Raw genomic sequence first — 18,640 nt, 5'->3', positions numbered from 1 at the left:
GAAATGTGTATTTGTGCAAAAAGCTTGCTGGGAACGAAGGCAAAGAGGAAAGGAGAGGCAAGGAGGAAGATGATGAAATTCTGCCATTCATCTACTAGAGATGACCAATAGGGGCATTCACAAATGCATGGCTGGGGATAAAGAGTAAAGCTTAGTGGACTTTCGAGCAGTGAAGATGTCATCTATGTTAATCAAGCTCTTTAATAAAAGATGTCCCAATAAATAATGAGCTGTTAACATGCAGCTACACAGGGTGAAGTGCTGAGTGAGAAGAGTCTGACTATCTTTACCATCAGTGGGAACATGAGTAAAAGCACAAAAATGGAGGATTGCCAACTGTGCAAAAGGAAGGAAAAAAGGGCTGAAAATGCTGAACTGAAGGAAAGTAAAGGTCATTAATTCAAAAAAATTAAAAAAAACTAACCAGATGTTGGGTCGCCAAATATTTTGTAATCTGGTGTAGCTGTAGTAGGCAAAATTTCTAAAAGAATTAAAGGAACAAGTAATCAGTAAAAAGTAACAAAAAGAAAGCAAAAGATCTCAAACCTGAGTAATGGAAAATAAGAACTAAAATATTACTGCTTACAAAAAGAAATTCTTCAGTACTTTGCTGCAGACCCCAAATAGCTGTAAACTGGCGAAGGAAAGACAAAACTTTGCCACCCAGGACCAAAAGGCTCAGCGTTGTGAACAATCACAGTGATATGTTCATCATCTTACTGAAAAGCTCATCATAAATTTAACATCCACAGTGAGGTGTGGCCACAGACTACTGTCGAGACATCGCAGAGGAGCGGCAATGACTGTGCCTTACCGTGGCAGTCCCCAAGCTGGGCTGTGTTGCCGTATTCGACATCTTGTACGTATCCTCCGGTGCTGTGGTTGTATGAAACAAACAATGAGAACCTGCAATTAACAGTATCAGTAGGGAAACAAAGGGTGATTTTTTTTCTTTTTCTGGAAGCAGCAAATGGAACCAAGAACAAGAGCCAGTGTATGGCCCAAAGAAGTGCTTTACAAAATGCACAAGTTAGTTATAACCAGGCTTTAAAACTCTATGTATGTGCTTATGCCAGGAAATAAATAACAAAATAATGGGGAAAAAATTCCCTCTTTTCAGCAATTTCATCATGCCTTCTATATTGGGCATGCTCTTGGTTTTAGATACAACCGTTCAATTATACTAGTTAAAAGTTTGCACTGGCTTGCTACAAAGGCCTCTTTTTAAGATACAGCTGCTAATGCACTGTATATTACAGACTTGATTTGTGCAAAATGCCTTTGGTATGCATATATATCACCCAAGCTCCAGCGTGGAGGCAAATCTTACTCTCTTCCCACTGTGAATCCTGTGCTTTCATATTTGCAATTTGACTGTGCCCTGCCTGTGAGCATGCCTGGGAGGGGAAACTGTGTATTGTCCTCTCTGAGCTGCCCAGGTTTGCAGGCAGCAATTTCTTGCCTTCCTGCTTCCAATGCTCTTCCTGCAGGTCTGCTTGTCCTCCCTCACGTGTAAACCTCACCCTGAAAGCAAGTTTTCACCTAGAGATTGCAGAATTGGGTCAGACTTTAGCATTCTATCATCTTACATATACTATACACTGAAAAAACATCTTTAAAAAATGCAGATTTATTAAGTGAGTGCAAGGGAACAGCCACAGGATAAGAGCTTGTGTGGTCTATAAAGCATATGGAGGTGCTGGGCTAATGTGGAAAGGAGTACTTACGGCATGCCTGGTGTCACTCTTCCACATGCCTCATGGTCTAACCAGCCACAGTATGGGTCTCGTGAAGCAATACATGCCCTTGCAAAAGAAAAACCCCAAAAAATCATGCATTTTTTACTTCCTTCCCAAGAGATGTTGGTGCCCTTCCTTTATAAGGGGGAGTTTGGGAACGGGGCCGTACTTTTTACATGACCCATGACGCTCACACCGGCTCAGAGGAATTCTAATGACACAGCTGGAGAACGCCACGAACAGAGCATGGTGGTCTCTATCCAACTGAAGGGCAATGACTCTTCTGTCCTCCTCGCTCTCAGCATTACACCTGCCCAGCAAAAATAATGGGAGGCCATTATTTTAGTAACTGTAGTTCTTTGTGTAGCACTTACACTGTAAGCATTTTATTTACAGTGTATGTAGATACTCAAGAGACTTTATATATATATATATGTATGTATACACATATAAATGTAACTTGTTAGTCTTTGCTGAGTGATTTTTAAACAAACCTGTGAGTTATCAAATAGCAGCTTCTGGCTCCTATTTACAGCTAGGTGACATGTTTGCTGAACTGCATGGGAAAAAAAATCTGAATCCATTCTCTTTGTTCTCTCAGTTGGCATAAATATCTCAACAGAGCAGAACGGGAATCCTGCACCGGACACCTGTAGAGTCTAATTGGAATGCTTCCATTCCCAAATTCTTTGCACCAGAACAAGTTTACAATGATTAGATGTAGTTTATACATTATTGGTCACCCTTGAGAAACCCTCAAGATAAGCTCACATCATTTCTTTTTACTGCAGCAGGTAGTTCTGATGTTTCATATTCAGGAAGAAGTGTATCTATTTACAGGAGAATTAGACTGTATCAGTGACGTCACTTGAGTGGAATTAGGTTGCTCACTCAACCCATGCAAGATGGCAAGCGACCAACTATTTTCAGGTTATTCAACATGAGGAACGCTGTGAAATGACAAACAAGTGGTGATGTTGGTGATAGGGAGTTGGTTTTCATTTACCGTAATTTCTTTTAGCTAGGTACCAAGGACTAGATGAAGAGCTTCGGTGTTCTGGTAATACTTACTTTGCATGATTATAGGCTTCAATCTCTTCCAGCAATACACTGTCATTTAAAGAGAAAGGCCTGGTCTTTGCCAAGATTTTAAGTACTACTCCTGCTTCAGAGCCAACAAATATGACTGTGTAGTTCTGGTAGGGTCCAGCAGCGTGATCTACAGCAATTGCTGTCAATCTGTATCTATCAAGAGCAAAAGGCACATCATTAACAGAACGTTTTTTGTTTTCCTTTTCACACGTGTTGCTTTTGAACAGTGTTCCTACCTGACACGTGTTTTGGTAAACCAGGGCTCCTCAATGATCGAGGGAACAGCTGAATCCATCAAAGGATGAGATTTGATGAAGGAGAGGGTTTCGTCCGGGAAATCAATGGAGGTTTTGTAAGCCTCTGCTAGGCCATGTTTTGCACAGCAGCCAGGTCTGAAAGGAGAACAACATTGTTTTCCTCTTGGTATTTTGGTTAATGAGAGAAGGCAGCCTGCTAATGAGCAACCTTACGGCTGAAGTGTTAAGCTCTACTTTGGTTCTCACCCGACAAGACACTAAAGAGTGCAGCTGATTTAAGGTAGCTCTTTACAAGGACAGTATTACGTCATCATGAGTAAGAACCTTTTACCTTGGCTTTGGTACTTTGTCTTCAGGTACAGCTGTCCAAACAGAGTCAGGAGTCTTTTGTTCTTTAAATCTCCCTTTGAAGACTTTCTCGATGTCATCCATGCTGAAAGCACACACGGCTGAACCAGGGATGCTGTAAAATTAGACAAATAGTTGCAAAGGCTCAGACTACAATGGCACCAATCTCAGGGTAAGAGAGAACCAGAGAGCTACCTTTGATGTGAGGCTGCTCATCGCTCACCTGTTAAGCTGTGTGGTGAATACACCAACAACCGTGGGGACTCCATTGATTTCTATTATGTCTGTGATAGACTGCAGCACATCAAAGTAGAAAAATGAATCCCCAGGAACTGAGCAGTTGAGCCGAGCTTTCAGGAAGGATGTCCAGTGTTTCTCCAGGACTCTCTGGGACCCCCCCATGTCATTTTTGCATATTCGTGCCACACGGGAATACACAGCCTGTCAAGGGAAAACAAAAAAGGAAAACAGAGAAAGGCTTGAGAGAAGCAAGGAAAACAGTGCTTGTTGCTGAGCTGTTAATAAACCAAAGATAATTTTGTTAACAAGAAGCTGCCATTTATCTGCACAGAAAGGATGTTTATCTCAAAGTGCACAGGCATCTTAATGTATCACCAAGCAAATGCAGCTCTGCAGCTTGTACCCACCTTTTTTTCCCCCCTTCAAAACCATACTGTGTGTGAGACTTAAAGACTTTGATTAACCATGTGTAAAGGATTTAATAATTTATTATAGAATATCTTTCCATGGTGAGGCGTCAGTATTATACTCTGTACGGGCATGACTGAATTATTCAGTATGCAGGGACATTAGGACAACATCTTTGAAACTCTTGTATTGTTTTCCTTTGTTTCTTTAATAAGCATGAGAAAAAATCCCCTTGAATTTTCCATGACTTGCAACAAGTGGTAACAGCAATGCTAGAAGATACCTGTCATGGTCTCGCCTACCAGCGAGGCAGAGAGAACAGAGGCAACTTTTTGGTTGAAGAATACATTGTTCTTTCTATTTTCCTCACACCCCCCATAAATTATAATGATGGGAAAACTGTGTGGACTTTGTACTAGTCCCCACTTTGTATTGTAAACTGTGCTTGTTACTGACACTGCTTTAGAATGGCTGATCCTGCTATGACTCATGGCTACCTGACAGCTTGCTGTGACGATACCCACCTTGCCTAAATTATTGTGCTCTACAGCAATTTCTCGGAAGAAGAAATAAACATAGTTCCCGTATTCAATGGCATGGAGGAAGTGTGGTTCTGTAAGAAAGAGCAAGGAGACAGTTACTCCAAGGAAATTCTCAATGGGCATATAACACCGACTATGCTATGTGACTTGGCAGCTTCTCCACAGCTCTAGACCAACTAACATGAGCTCCAGTCTTCCAGACACTTCAGGATATACAAATATGGGTGCACTAGAGCTTAAATGGACTTGAAATCTTTAATGTTGGCTAATGGACTGTAAAAAGGGCTCACTGAAATTGCATTTCAGTTGAGGTATTTTGTTACTGCAGATTCATCCATTGATGTATTTAAGAAGAACTTGGCTGCATTTGTATTAAACTGCTTTTTTATTGTAATCACACTCTACTGAAAGCTGCATTACGCTGTTGTTGTAACATACGTGTAAAGCACGCTGACCCTCTGTGCCACTGAGATGGCATTTGCCATGTGTATGGGAAAATATTCCCCCAAATTACCTTTTATCCATTTGGAATCATACTTTATTGTTCTTAGGGCAGATCCATCCCCCATGCTGCGATAAATAACAGCATCACTTGCCAGGAAATCTGCTACTGTTGCCGAATACAATTTTCCATCTAAAATAGAAGTTGAGAACCTGGTATTAAGAGGCCTTCCATAATCTACAGAATTCTGACCAGCCTGTATTTTTCCCCATTTCTTTACTGCCGCTCTTCCCCAGATTGCTGCAACCTGTTTATTAGCAGGTCGGCTTCTAATCCTTTGGAAGCCCTTTAAAAAATTTAAGGGCAGGGGCACCATGACACCTTTAGCTTTCCTGTGCTTTCTTTAAAAGCTCTCTGGCTCCTTCAGTGCCATTAATCATTTAGGCTCATTACAAGCAAGAGTTCTTACCAGCAAAAAGGGCGACATTGGTTTGTCTGGCATCAAATGGGCATCTTGCCAAACCACTAATTTCCTCCCCATCATACTCCAAGGTATTCAGCTAGAGAAGACAAATAAATGGGTGATAGTGTCATTTCTATTTTGTACACTGGCACAATAGCATAACATTGTCTTTTCACAACACTTAATTCAGCACATTGGCTTCTGTCTGTTTTTATTTCACCTTGAAGCACTCTCCAATCACACTGGATGTATTTGCTATAGCATGATTAGTGCCAGCAAACCCACTAATGGATTAATGACAGTTTCAATATTCTTACCCGATAGTATCTGCACATAGGGTTAAATGCATTTGTTCCACAGACAAACACCATCTCGTCATTTCTTGGAACAAAGACTTTAATGAAGTTATGGCACTCATCCTGAGAAGAGAGTAAGATGTATTAATTGCAGACTTCACAATACATATTAGTGCTGTTTTCCTATAACGTTATACGCTAAGCTTACTTTATGTTTGCCTTTCATAGCACAGTTCTCTCGGTCCTGCTGCCTGGACCTCCATGTTAATTTCTGTTGAAGCAAGCCAGAAAACAACATTTGACTTCCTTTCCACAAAAAAAAAAGTAAACCCAAAAGAAATACCCCTCCCTTGCCAGCTCCTGTATCTACTCACCTTGCTTGGGGTAACTTCTGATTTTGGAGCTTCATTTAAGTTTACAGTGTAAACTTGGTCCCTGTTTGCAAGTAGAAAGACACAAGTAAATTATTTAATTCACTGGCCTTATTTTTTATATACTACCTCTATTTTTAGAGTGTTTTGTTAGACCAGCTTTTGTTAGAAACTTTACAAAATGCTTATGGATTTTCTGTGTTTAATACCAATTGGAGAAGGTTGGTCATGGGCAACATGGGGTGGCTTTGATTTTTTATTGGTGTGGTCCTTAGATAGCAACTGAGCATCCAGTCATCCACCTCTGTCTTTCCATTCTGTTGAATACTAACCCAGACTGTATATATTCAAGTGTTGTATCCTCCCTTCCTACATCCGAACATGTCAGTTCAAGTTTAAAATGATCAGGAGAGGTTTTCATCAGGGCAGTAATATGAAAGAGGGAAGAGAGTATTTGATGATTGGTTTTAGCATAACTACAGTAACTGCAGCCTTCAAATCCAATTTTCATGCCCTGGCCACAGATACAGAGTATTTCTCCGGGAAGTCCTTCCCCAATTCTAATATTTATCTTATTCTGGAGATTTTTCTAAATGAATTTTACACATAAATGCAAAACCAGAAGAGAAAAGAATTTTAATCTAATGAACTGAGTGAAGGAAAATTACCTGCCAGCGATATAAAGTGTGTCTCGAATTTTCAGCATCAGTTGGAAGTCCAGCCTGTGCTGAGATTCATTGCCTGAAGGGCGTCCTCTAAATACTGGATATTGCCTTGAATCTGCAAGTAAAAATGGGCTACACCATCACTCAGGATTATAGAGCTAAAGAATCAATATATGGCATTGATTAGCTGTATATACTAGGTGTAGAAGGGTTTAAACTAAATTCCTTGAGTAATGTCTTGAATATAAATGAGAAAAAGATGGCTAATGTCAGCAAATGTTCTTTTTCCTGAAGTTATTGCTGTATTTCTGATTGCTTTTTTAAGAAAATGATTAAGTGCTCTATTAAAGATACAAGCCCATAAACACTTTGCAATTTGAAAGGAAGCAGACTTCTTTTTTTTTTTTTTTAACTTCCCAAGTAAAAAAACCCAAACATTAAAACTTTTTCCACAGTGGCTAGCACCATTTGCAGGGTACTTACAGTGGTAGTCAACAACATTAATAGGGTCCTCATCTTCAGGGAAGCTGACAGCCCAGCACTGGGACAGACTCATCAGCATCATGGAGGCACAAAGCAGAGGTAGCCTCATGGCTGGTGGAAGATGGGTACTACCGTTGTGGCAACACCGTTTAACTACCTGCAAAACAGGAATATGGCAATGGATTTCAGCAGCACAGGACAGTAAACGTGAATTCCTACTGCAGAAGGAGGTTTTTCATTTGTATTGGAGCACTGGCAGTAGTGGAATAAATTGGTGCTTATGAAAAGCTCCTCTACATACGCTGACGGAAAACTACTGCGTGACATAGCCTACTCAAAGCTGCTCTGAAACATATTGATGTTTGCTAATTTTTAGCTGGATTTACACACATTTCCAAAGAAGCTGACAACTGTCAGCCCGTTTAATTCACAGGAATCACCAATAGAACATGCAGGCTGCTGACCTGGCAAGAAAAATTGTCAAACTTGGGATTAGAGTTTTAATTAAACTGCAATCTCTTTCCATCCCCTCTATCACTGAATGTCATCCAATAAAGCCCTTTCCCCATAAAATACCTAAATCTTATCCACAAAACGTCATGACACACACAATCTGTCTCAACATCCATGCCATGTTTTAGAATTATTACTTCTTTCCAGGCAGTGCCATCATAATACTAACCCTAACATGCTCATGGTGAAAGAGACCTTATGTCTAGGACCAGACACTCCATGCTTTGACTTGTGCAGTGATTTACACATATGTGAAGTAAATGCAAAACTGCTGCCTCTGCAGTGTGACGGTGCTTGCCATGTGCCTTGCAAGGGTGGCAAGAGCCTCTAATGGGGCTGAACTGGGTTCCCAAGATGCCACTTTTACTCTATTTGCTACCGTAAAAAGCTAGCAACTTCTGTGACTTTCACTTCTATAGATTATAGAGCACATGTTATGATAGCACGGCAAGATTATACAACAAAGCTTTTTAGAGGGGAAGGGAAACATAACTTCTCCAATTAAACCACAGGGATATTTTAGTGAGCGGAATGTAAGTTGTAAGAATGTACTCAAGTTGCAATTTGGGTAGGATGCAAGAAAACACATCTCAAAGTGAAATGCAATCCTTAATGACCACAACTGGTCTGGGCAGGGGTCATATTTCTCATTAGAAACCTGGCAAATGTAGCACTGTTCCCTCCCCCAACCTTTTGGAAGCATTCATTCAGCCCTGATTCACAGGTCAGAGCTTTGAGTCACCAGCTCAACACCGTGCAGTTGCTGAAATTGGTTATTAAACTCTGTCTAAACAGAAAAAAAGAAGCCTTTCCATTTGAAGGTTTCAAGACTGGCTGCAAGATGTACGTGTTGCCAGCACAGTGTCAGGTCTGACCCAGCAAAGTACATAAGTATTAATTATTTAATAATTTGAAAAGCAATTTAAAAAACCCCTTCATAACAACACTTGACCTTTCAGTCATGTTTACTGGGGATGAAAATACTGCATTTGTTAATTGATATTCGCCTAGGCACAGGGCTTCTTCCTTCCACAAGGCTGCTGAGCTCTCTCAGTTCAGGCTGGTCTGTGAGGAGACCAACTTAAAAGGCTGATAGCATCTGGCGATGGGGGGTTGTCTGAATGCCTGTCCATTACAGACTGACCTGAAAAGAAGCATTTTCCACTGTTACTGATATTTCTATATCTCAGCCCACCAGTCCAGAACGAATGGGCTGTGCTCTTAGTCAAGACTGATGAGGGCAGTGGTTAATAAACACTAATGATTCCTGGCACTTTCCCTCTGCTCTTCCTTATCCTGACATGGCCTCTTCAGCTGAAGCATCTTGCGTTAAATTACTAATGAGCAAACTTAAACCAAACTGGAATTAATAAAGTTAGTCAAATTTGTGCTTTCTGCTGCAAGCACCATTAGAACAAAGTCCTGCAGCACAGTGGCTCCCAGACACAATAACAAATCATTAAGCATTACACAATCTTTTTCCTTTTTCCCAAGGAAAGCAGGCTCCAAATAGCCAACCCACTGCTGTCCCAGTGAAAGAAGAGAGAGGGGAGGCACGTAAACCGTACATTGAACCAGTGCACAGCAACATCTGTAAGGTGCTTAGTAAAAGTCCTCCCCGAAGCCTCATTTGCTTGGAGAACAAATGAATACAAATTGCCAAAAGAGCAAGAAGCTCTCCCAGCCATGTAGGCCTTAGTTAGCATAGAAGATGAGGCTGTTCATGGCCCACACATCGTGACTCAGAGACCCTTGGAACGGCTGCAAAATGCACCCAGCCTCCAAACCGTACAAGTTCTGCCAGTATCAAGCATGGGCATGTATTTGGGAGTTTCTTTCTTCCTCTTTCCTTCCAGTATCCTATCTAGGAAGAATTCACCAGGGCAACAAATATGAAACTTACGTGTAACCTTCCTTACAAAGGCAGACACTGTCTCCTACAGTGAGGAAACGGCTGCAGAGAATAAAAAGACAAACTGCTGCATATTGGCCGGAACAATTGTGACCTAAACCCAAACTGTCACAAACCCAAGAAGAAGGGATTGAAATGCCAGGTAAACACACACAGTATCAGTTCTCTCAATTAGAGTCAGATTTCAGGGGGGTATCACACCGCCTAAAACAAGGCACAGTTTTGTACATGTAAAACCACAGGATGCGTCTCCCTAGAGACTGCACCCAGAGCAGAAACAAGCTCATTCTGAACCCCCTCAAACCTCTGAATATACTCCAGAGATGAACTCTGAGGACATAAAGGCGGGAGCAGTTATGTTCAGCAATCTCTTTTAACTACACAGCACCTGTCACAAGTCTCCATCAAAGAAAATGTCTACATCTGCGTGGAGCACAGACCTTTGTCATGACACAAGAACAGCAGACAGTGCTGGGCTGGATCAGCAAACCACAGGTGATCACTTCTTACCAGGCAGGTAAGGAGTACATTCATTATTATTTTGCTTGTTACGATCGTACCAGAAAATGAACAGTAGCTCTGATTTCCAGCTACATATGAAAAGAAAATGCACCTGCTTTGAGAGGCATTTAAATGCACCTTTTAGCTGGCTGGACACAGGCTTGAGAACCACTGAAAAAAAGAATGAACTTGGAAGAACAGTTGTTCCCTGGATAATCAGAAAATAGGCTTCCATCTAGCCCCTGGAACAGGGGTTTATGACAGCCAGGTGTATGCTTCTGGTAGGCACAGATAGGCTTGTGTGAAAGATAATTCCTGCCACATTCAAACCTTCTAATGGAGGCCACTACTGGGGACTAGAAATAACAATGCTGAAGTATCTGTTTGGACCAGAATAGCAGATTATGAAATGCTGGCAATATCTACGTTCAAGAAAAGCCAGAAAACAATCATACTCTGCATCTGATTATTTTTCCCCAGCCAGGATTCAAACCAGTCTTTGATTAATTTCACTTATAAATTGCATTCCTAGCACTTCAGCTAGAAAACAAATCATGGGGAGTGCAAGGTTTGGAAATTACCCTACTGCTATCCCTGCTTTGCAGCCAGGGCATTGAGGCACACATCAAAGCTGAACTTGTAACCAAGGCCCACCACCAAAAAAAGTCTTATCAAAGGATCTGAGCTGCACTGGGTCATACGTGCTCCTTCCTTAGGGCACAGGCAAACTGGCCAATGTCACCCAAGTGGAAAAGCTAGTAACAGACCACAGATCTTCCGGCCATTTGGTCTATGCCATAGCTAGTTGTGCCTGGAAATACAAAGAAACAGAGGTATAAATGTTAACTGCTGGAACAAATCCACATCCATAAAGAGGGCAGCAGCCTGACTGAACAGGCTTCAGGGCAAGTGCTGTTGGTCAAGTGGAAGGCAGGCAGTTGTCCCAAGCAATAAACTGGTTCTTTGTGGCTGGCACCTTTCAATCTCAGATACAAATCCTATCCTTCAATTCCTGATTGGGGGAATCCAGAGAAGCAGGACATCATTTCTGCTAAAATATGAGCCCGGCTTCAAGCAATCACACATGAAGGGGAACAGGCTGTTGTTTCTTGCCCATTAATCTACTCCAGCCTTTGACAACGCACCGGTGACGCTCCATCAATCATCTTTCCGTGCACTGCCATGTAAAAGAGGAGGGGGGAAGGGAAAGGGCATTCAGCCAGCTGGAGAGAAACAACACATAAAATAGCTTCAAGTCTATTCTTCTAGTATCTTCTAGTCACTAAAATAAATAAATAAATAATCTTAAAACTCTCCTGAACACAATAAATGCTCCTCAAGAGGGTAAGGGCAGGCAGGAGTGTGGAACGGTAAATCCAGGCTGAAGTTCAAGATAGGTCAGAACAAAAGATACATCCTCAAAGTTAATTCACTTGTGGATAGCTTGGCGAGGCAAAAGAGAAAACGGCTGCAACAATAAAAGCTGAAAAGCAGGCCTGTAACATGACAAGACTAAATTGCCTTCCTTCTCCACCAAACATAAGACAAAATCAGGCTGTTAGGTGAGATCAAGGGTCTCCTCCGTGCTTGGAGGTATATGTTAACAATAATGTTGAGGGGGGACGGGCAGAATTGATTAATAATATGCTGAGCTTAGTCAATTTATGTGATGTGGTTTCCCACAATCCCAAGTGACTGGACTTTGACAGATGAGGAAATCCCTGTTGTCCTCTGCTCCTTCCTGCATGCAAATGGCTCCCTGAGGGCACCAATTAGTGCAAATGCACCAACCAGTACATTTCTGAGATGGTACCTCCTGAAAACTTGAGCATGAAACCACTCTAATAACAAAAGCTAAAACAAACCATCCTTTACTGCTGCTTGTTCACAAATGCTGAAGTTTCTCACGACCTACAGCTGAGACTTCAGTTCCTCGTTCTGACAGAGAGCAAAGCAGATCCTGTGCAACACTCAACAACTTCCACTCATCTCAGCCTTTGAGGTAACCCCCTGTTGAAGGTCACAGTGCATCCCTGGGCAGTGGCTTCAGGGCACTGAGCAGTTGGCCAAATTAGTGCTTCGAAGCTCTTTAACCAGAAGACCACTCAAACAACAAAAGATCTTTTGGCTGGGTTAGAGCAAGTCACAGATTTCACTTGCAACCAAAGTTATGTTAGTCTCCAAATGGGAACTTACTTGGGTTTTAGTACCAGCTTCAGCCCCCTTTTGGGGGGATAAAAAGGACTAGTGTAAAAAGGGTTAAAAAATACTGTTTACTATAGCCTCAGGGATTAGCTTTTGATGTACAAATCACTTCTGGTCAACTATCAGCAGGCTGAAAAGGATACTGTTCAAATTCTGGGTTTCATGAAGTTAAAGACTGTTGGCAGTGACTCTGCTTTAGAAGGCTAAGGATTCACACATGAATTTACTTGCTGATGGTATCTGCTACCAGGTGGGAGAAGTTCAATTTCTAATCCAACTTGTCAGTAAGGTGCTGGTGCAGGAGCTGTACTTCACTAGGGTACAGCACAGAAAGGTAGGCTGTTGCTGAATTTTGGATCATCAAGCAGGTCAGTCTTCTCAGAAGACAAAACATTTAAAAGAAAACATACGAGGGTGGTACCTTCAGTGGTGCCCCAGGCCTGTAGTAGAAATGCATGCACTGGCAAACATGTATGCACAACAATATTCAGTCAGAATAGCACCTTACCCCTGCTGTGCACAAAGTAATATAACTCTACAGTAGAGCCAAACGCTGGGGGAACCAGGTCAAAGTGTGTTTTGGTAATCAAAACCTGAAAAAGAAGGATTTTCTTATCACCCAAGTCAGAATACAGGACAAGCAAGGCGCAGGGTCTGGTGGCAAGAACTCTAGAGAGTGAGCAAACAACTCTTTGTGCTACCTCTACTTTTTTGGTCTTGGTCCTTTTCACTATGTCTCACTGTGTGAAATGGGTATACTGAGTAATTTGCTTACAAGACAGAAAGCATTCCACATAGAATGCAACATTTGCCTTAAAAATCTGCACCAGTATCTATCATATGAGAAGCAGGGGATGAGATTCCCATTTTAGGTCATATCTATACATAGGTTTTCCAATGATGCAATAGATTTAGTGTGGTAAGCCCTCCTAAAACAAGGGTACAGCAGCCAGCATCAATGCAACTGTGATTTTCTTTTTAGTTTTTATTTTTTTTCAAATGGCATTCCAGCGCAAATGTGCTCCTTCTAATGAAGGCTGACTTCAGTGACGTTCCTGAAGGCAATGCCCAACATAAAAGTTTACTGTACATTCAAATCTCAGCGGCTGTCTGTGATGTGATAAATCCCTATTGTGGAGTTTGGTGACAGATTACTTCAGCTAATTATCAAATAACACAGGAAAATACTTGTGGTTATAACAAAAGACACATACTTAATTCTTGCACTCCCTTTTAGAAATGACCTATTTATTCATAAAAAATGATGCTCTAAGAACTGCTTCTGTCCTATAAAGGTACACTCAAATTTATGTACCAAGAGATACGAAGCCTTGGGTGACATGGTTTAGTGTGAAGTGTCCCTGCCCATGGCAGGGGGGTTGGAACTTGATGATCTTAAGGTCCTTTCCAACCCTAACTATTCTATGATTCTAAGAGGTACACAGCCATCCTTTCTTTCTGAAACAACTTTAAAATCTGCAGCTCTGAAGAAAACACACAGGATATTTGGAGCCACGATATTAATTGAGCATGAAAGTGCAAATAACAGGTCTGTTTTTTTAAGATAATACTTGACTTCTTCTAAGGATTCTGCATTAACACCTCTTGATCTATGCCTAAGCAAAAAAAGATAGTTTAATATTAAAGTGATGAAACCCTACCACTGAATATCACAGATTTCATCTTAATTGGCTTATGGCACTGCTAGCTACACTTCAGTTGTTTGCAGCCTTTCAGCACCCCTCTTGCTCTAGAACAAGCTGACAGAACGCCTGCAAAATGGATAGGGTGATTTTTAATGATGCAAGTGTTTAGCGGCTGATTAGATGCACTTTGAAGGCTAAATTCTACTGTGATCAAAAATTTACTGGAGCACAAGGTAGTTTCAGCAGGAAAGGAAATAAAATGCTGAGGAAACTGTGATTGCTTCAATTATGTTTATTTTAAGTTAACTTTTGAAAGTGAATGTTAACTACCTTCCCTTACCAGGGAGATACAGAAGTCCTCCAGCTGAAGCCAACCTTTGATTTCAGCCACATCCGTGGTCAAATCTGTTCTGTTTTACAAAGCCCCTGCAGCACATGCTCCCCTTGAAAGTTTGCCAGGGTTGAGCTATCGGTGCAAGGAAGTTTAACATAAGCAGTGCTCTGGATTCACCATTTTAGCAAGCCTGCATTTTATTAATTCAAACTGCTCATGCCCAACTGAGACGGCCCTAGCAAATACTAACTTTGTATGTGGAAATGTCCAAGGACTGGTGCAGGGTTTGTTCTATACTCCCAGCACTGACCCTTTGCTAACTCCTGGCCACAGGCAGCACGAGGTCCTGCCCTGACCCAGTGCAAGGAAAGCCATGCCACCCTGCTGGGTTGAGCAGATGTACCTCATCGGGGTGAACTCCTGCATGCTCCAGCTCACAGCTGTGCCAGAGGGGTCTTTCTTTCAACAATGATTTTTAGTCCAAAATACTTTTATCCTGAAAATGAGAGAGAACTCTTAAGCCATGATGGCAGAGATCTAATTATGTGCAGTAGTACACATATGCTTAGATGTAGGTTAGGAAAGAGCCAAACGAAAGCCTAAAACCTAGTCCAAAGTATTACCTTCTCCTCCCTCAAGGAGGGTTAGCTACAAAGATGGGCGAATGCCATAAGTGAAGTAACCAAGTATTCTTCCTGCAATCCTGCAGTCCATGATTTACATAGCAAAACTGCCACTCATTTCAGCATGATTAGGCATCATCTGATAAGGCAGCTCTAGGACAGGTATAAACCAGAATGTGCAGGCGAGGGCATAATGAAGGTCTTGGACACAACATGCACAAGTCCAACTGACGCCACAGCCATGGCGAGCTGCTGGCAGCACCCCGGGTCTCCCGTCTGCGGGCCCTGCTGTCTCCTAGCAGTGGAGAAAGCACCCTTTCCCTTGAGCAGTGTTCTAACCCTGATCCCTGAGATAAGCACTGCCCATTTTAGACCTGGCTGAGGCCCAGGAGGTCAGGGTTTGCCTACAGGATGAAGTGATGGGATGTTTTGAAATGGAAGGGAGGCTTGGGGGGTGGGAAAGAATACACCCTAACAAGCAGGACAGTTGAAGGAATAAAAAGGTGGACAGGGCACATCTGCTATTCAAAAGGCTGTGCCCTAGACAACACTGCTGTCAACCTCACTCTAGAAAGCATCCTTTCTTCCCACCCACTGCTCTCTCCTGCTATAAACATCCCTCCAGCATCTCAGTGCAGTGCCTTGCTGGAGCATGGGGCTTGCTGGCTTGAGTGCTGCTGCTAGGGTAAAGGCTGCCACATTGCCCCTGCTTTCACTTCAAAGAGAAAGTAAATGGCTGCTGGAAAATGTGAGGGGAGAGACAGGGGAAGACTATCAACTGGCAAGGAACACATCAGAGCATCTTAAGCACTGCGCTAGTATTATCAGTATGCCATTCTCGGAACTGGAACAGTCAGCCAGCCTTGCCCACAAGAATACTGCCTATAGAGACTGTGGAACAACATGTTTTTAACTAGTCTTGGTTTTTCTGCATAGACAAATCTGCTAGCCGGCCACCCAGCCACCTACTTGTGTATGCAAAGCATGTGCTCTGCCACTTTCCTGGGCACAATCAATTACATGTACAAAATGCAGGCATGAAAACCTGGAGGAAGCCTGAGCTCAAAGTTAACAATTACTATTATCTCGTTAAGCATTAAAGATTAACTATGCCAGTGAAAGGATGTGTTATCAAATGTTTTTCCCATGCTGAAAAGTAAACAGAAGGAGAGTTTTGTGTTCTTTCATCTCAAAGGCTACTCAGGATTTGGAATAATTGTTTAAACTGCTGCTTTTATTTACCATAATACCAAAGCGTAGTCGCTCGCCACGTGACTGCTCATATTTTTATTTGCGATGTCGTGCAGAAACACATGGAAATCTGGTGAAGGCAAACCAATTTTAGAACATGTTCCGAGCAATTGTTTTGCAGCACTGCCCTACAGTATGAAGTCTCTAACATTTCTTAAATTGCCTAATCAAATGCAGACTCTGTTCCAGTCACGCTAAATTTTCACATAATGGCAGAAAAACACTTCTTTCTAGCCTAGCACTGAACAGTTGGATCACATTATTACATTTGCTGCTTTTGTAGTCTCCAAGTGTGTATTTGTAAATGTATGTATATACATACTCACAGGGGACAGAAGAAACATTGGTGCTCATGCTGCAAGACCCTGGGGACAGTTGGAGGGGCAGATGTATGCCTTGAGAGAGGTGCCCATCCTTAGGGTCTTCTGGGAGCAGCTGGCTTCACGCTCTGGGGTAGTGGTGGAAACTTTAATTTAGTTAAACATCAGATGTATTAGTGCAGGATTTGATCCAGCTGATTCCTTATCCTACAGTCTGCTGAAGTTCCGGAACTGATGCAAATGCAGTTAGGTAAATTATACCCATGTTGTTACCACTTTGGGGTTGGAAGCAGGATTGGTGCAATGTGAAACCCCAGCTATCCTGCTCTGGGTCCCAGTCTTGGGCAGGTCCCTGTGCTGCACCACAGATCTGCCTACTTTTCACAGGCCAAATGCGATCTGCGGAGCCCACACTGGTCCGTGTGTTCCAGAAAGTTGTCTGGACCGGCATCCAGCCACCAGTCGGACATCAGCTCTCCCTTCCCTACATCATCTCCTGATAACATTCACCCTGCAAGGCAGGGCAGTATGCGCATCACCATACTTGTGGCATTATGACCAGCGAGCCACAGAAAAGCCATGGATCAGATGTTTAGAAGTAAAAAATAGTTCAACTCGGTAACATATGGACTGCAAGTGCTTGAATCAAGGTCACAAGGAAATCTGTGGCAAATCAGGGAACAAGACGTACAGCTTTACATTACAGCTTGTCCCATTCTCTCCTCCATACCAGCCTCCCGAGAACCACAGTACAATTGCACAGTTTCCTAAATCCTCGTGTTATCACCAGTAATACTGGGCCAGTGTAAGAATGTGGTTAAATAATCATATCAGATCCCCACACTATGTATGTCTGCAGGTCTATTTTTCCTCTACAGCTGCACCAAATACATTCAGCTTTGCGTTGGCACAGTTTGCCATGTAAGACCATTGCTCACTCATGAGCAGTGCTTGTTATATCTCTGGCGAGGATGAAACCCTGATACTTTAGGGGGAGGAAAAGCCGTAATCCACTTGCAGTAAAACCTGCACAGTGGTACATAAGTAGAAAAAAAAAAAAATCCTATCCATACCCTTGCAGGGAATCAAATTAATCCCCAAAGCATGGGATTTGATTATTTTTGTCTGAAGTTATCATTAAGGAAGAAAAATCTACATAAAGCTAAAAATATCCACACAGCATTTGTTTTATGAAGAAAATATGATTTACTGAGCAAAACATTACCTGCTTTTCACTGTCAATCTTTGACAAACACGTGCTGGGTCAAAGAAACCATCACTGAGAGCAAAAGTTTGCAAATTGAAAGAAACCATTCAACTCTGCAAGATGATTCCCCCCTTCCCTTATTACTCCTTTCATGAGACACCTGGGGACATTGTTCACACCCTGTCCACTGCTTTCACACCACTGCTTTTTCTCTGTTATCCTTACCCTTCTCTTCAGCACTCATCTCCAGTAGCAATACACAAGAGCTATATTTGCGAGGGGTGCCAATGCTGGCTCTTGGACAACTGTTGGAAAGCTAAAGAGCCCTCTCCTGCCTTGCAGCCTAGCTGGTTCAAGTTGGTTCCAGAGGGCCCTGCACTTCCCTGACCCGTCAGGCAGGACACAGATATTTAACACAAGCGTGCTGCATCACACGGTGAACACAGACTGTTTATAGCCCTTTTTTTGTTTAATTCCCATTACACTAACAGGCAGACTCACAGCTACATTCAGACACCATCTAAAATTTTAATACTCTAGGCTTAACTACACACTAAGGCTTCTGTAAGTTAAATACACATTCTTCTTCTCTGTAGTCTCCCAAGACAGGATGGTTAGGCAGCCTGACAGGACACAAGCGTTCACACAGCATGGGAAGCGAGTACCCAAGTGGAGGGATATCTAGACAAGGGCTTGAAATACAAGCGTGAGAATTTTCTTTTGACCCCAAAGTGCATCTGTCATGATACAGACACAGAAATAGCAGCAACACTTTCTGCTGG

At 42.3% G+C, this 18,640-nt stretch overlaps 1 protein-coding gene across 10 annotated transcripts in view; it reads right to left on the bottom strand.

The window, feature by feature from the left end:
* SEMA6D (semaphorin 6D) overlaps positions 1–18,640 on the bottom strand; it is a 218,533-nt gene that overhangs the window by 5,099 nt on the left and 194,794 nt on the right. For 4 of the 10 annotated variants that reach the window (XM_062628606.1, XM_062628644.1, XM_062628676.1 and 1 more), the window contains 16 exons: positions 7,347–7,503; positions 6,867–6,978; positions 6,202–6,262; positions 6,036–6,098; positions 5,849–5,950; positions 5,538–5,628; positions 5,141–5,260; positions 4,609–4,697; positions 3,660–3,877; positions 3,420–3,551; positions 3,068–3,223; positions 2,811–2,984; positions 1,909–2,049; positions 1,728–1,805; positions 815–906; positions 425–481 (listed from right to left, as the gene is read on the bottom strand). In XM_062628606.1, the coding sequence (XP_062484590.1) occupies positions 425–481; positions 815–906; positions 1,728–1,805; positions 1,909–2,049; positions 2,811–2,984; positions 3,068–3,223; positions 3,420–3,551; positions 3,660–3,877; positions 4,609–4,697; positions 5,141–5,260; positions 5,538–5,628; positions 5,849–5,950; positions 6,036–6,098; positions 6,202–6,262; positions 6,867–6,978; positions 7,347–7,455 (1,795 nt within the window). In that variant the 5' untranslated portion in view covers positions 7,456–7,503. The remainder of the gene's footprint in view (positions 1–424; positions 482–814; positions 907–1,727; positions 1,806–1,908; positions 2,050–2,810; positions 2,985–3,067; positions 3,224–3,419; positions 3,552–3,659; positions 3,878–4,608; positions 4,698–5,140; positions 5,261–5,537; positions 5,629–5,848; positions 5,951–6,035; positions 6,099–6,201; positions 6,263–6,866; positions 6,979–7,346; positions 7,504–18,640) is intronic. The other 6 variants (XM_062628616.1, XM_062628653.1, XM_062628625.1 and 3 more) reach the window with 3 other exon arrangements.

The sequence above is a fragment of the Pezoporus occidentalis genome, unplaced genomic scaffold (assembly GCF_034315485.1).
Source record: "Pezoporus occidentalis ecotype Australia unplaced genomic scaffold, CSIRO_AGI_Poc_V1 ctg11, whole genome shotgun sequence".
NCBI classification, from domain to species: domain Eukaryota; kingdom Metazoa; phylum Chordata; class Aves; order Psittaciformes; family Psittacidae; genus Pezoporus; species Pezoporus occidentalis.
The sequence above is the reverse complement of the archived record's forward strand: the minus strand, read 5'-3'. Positions and strand labels throughout refer to the sequence as shown.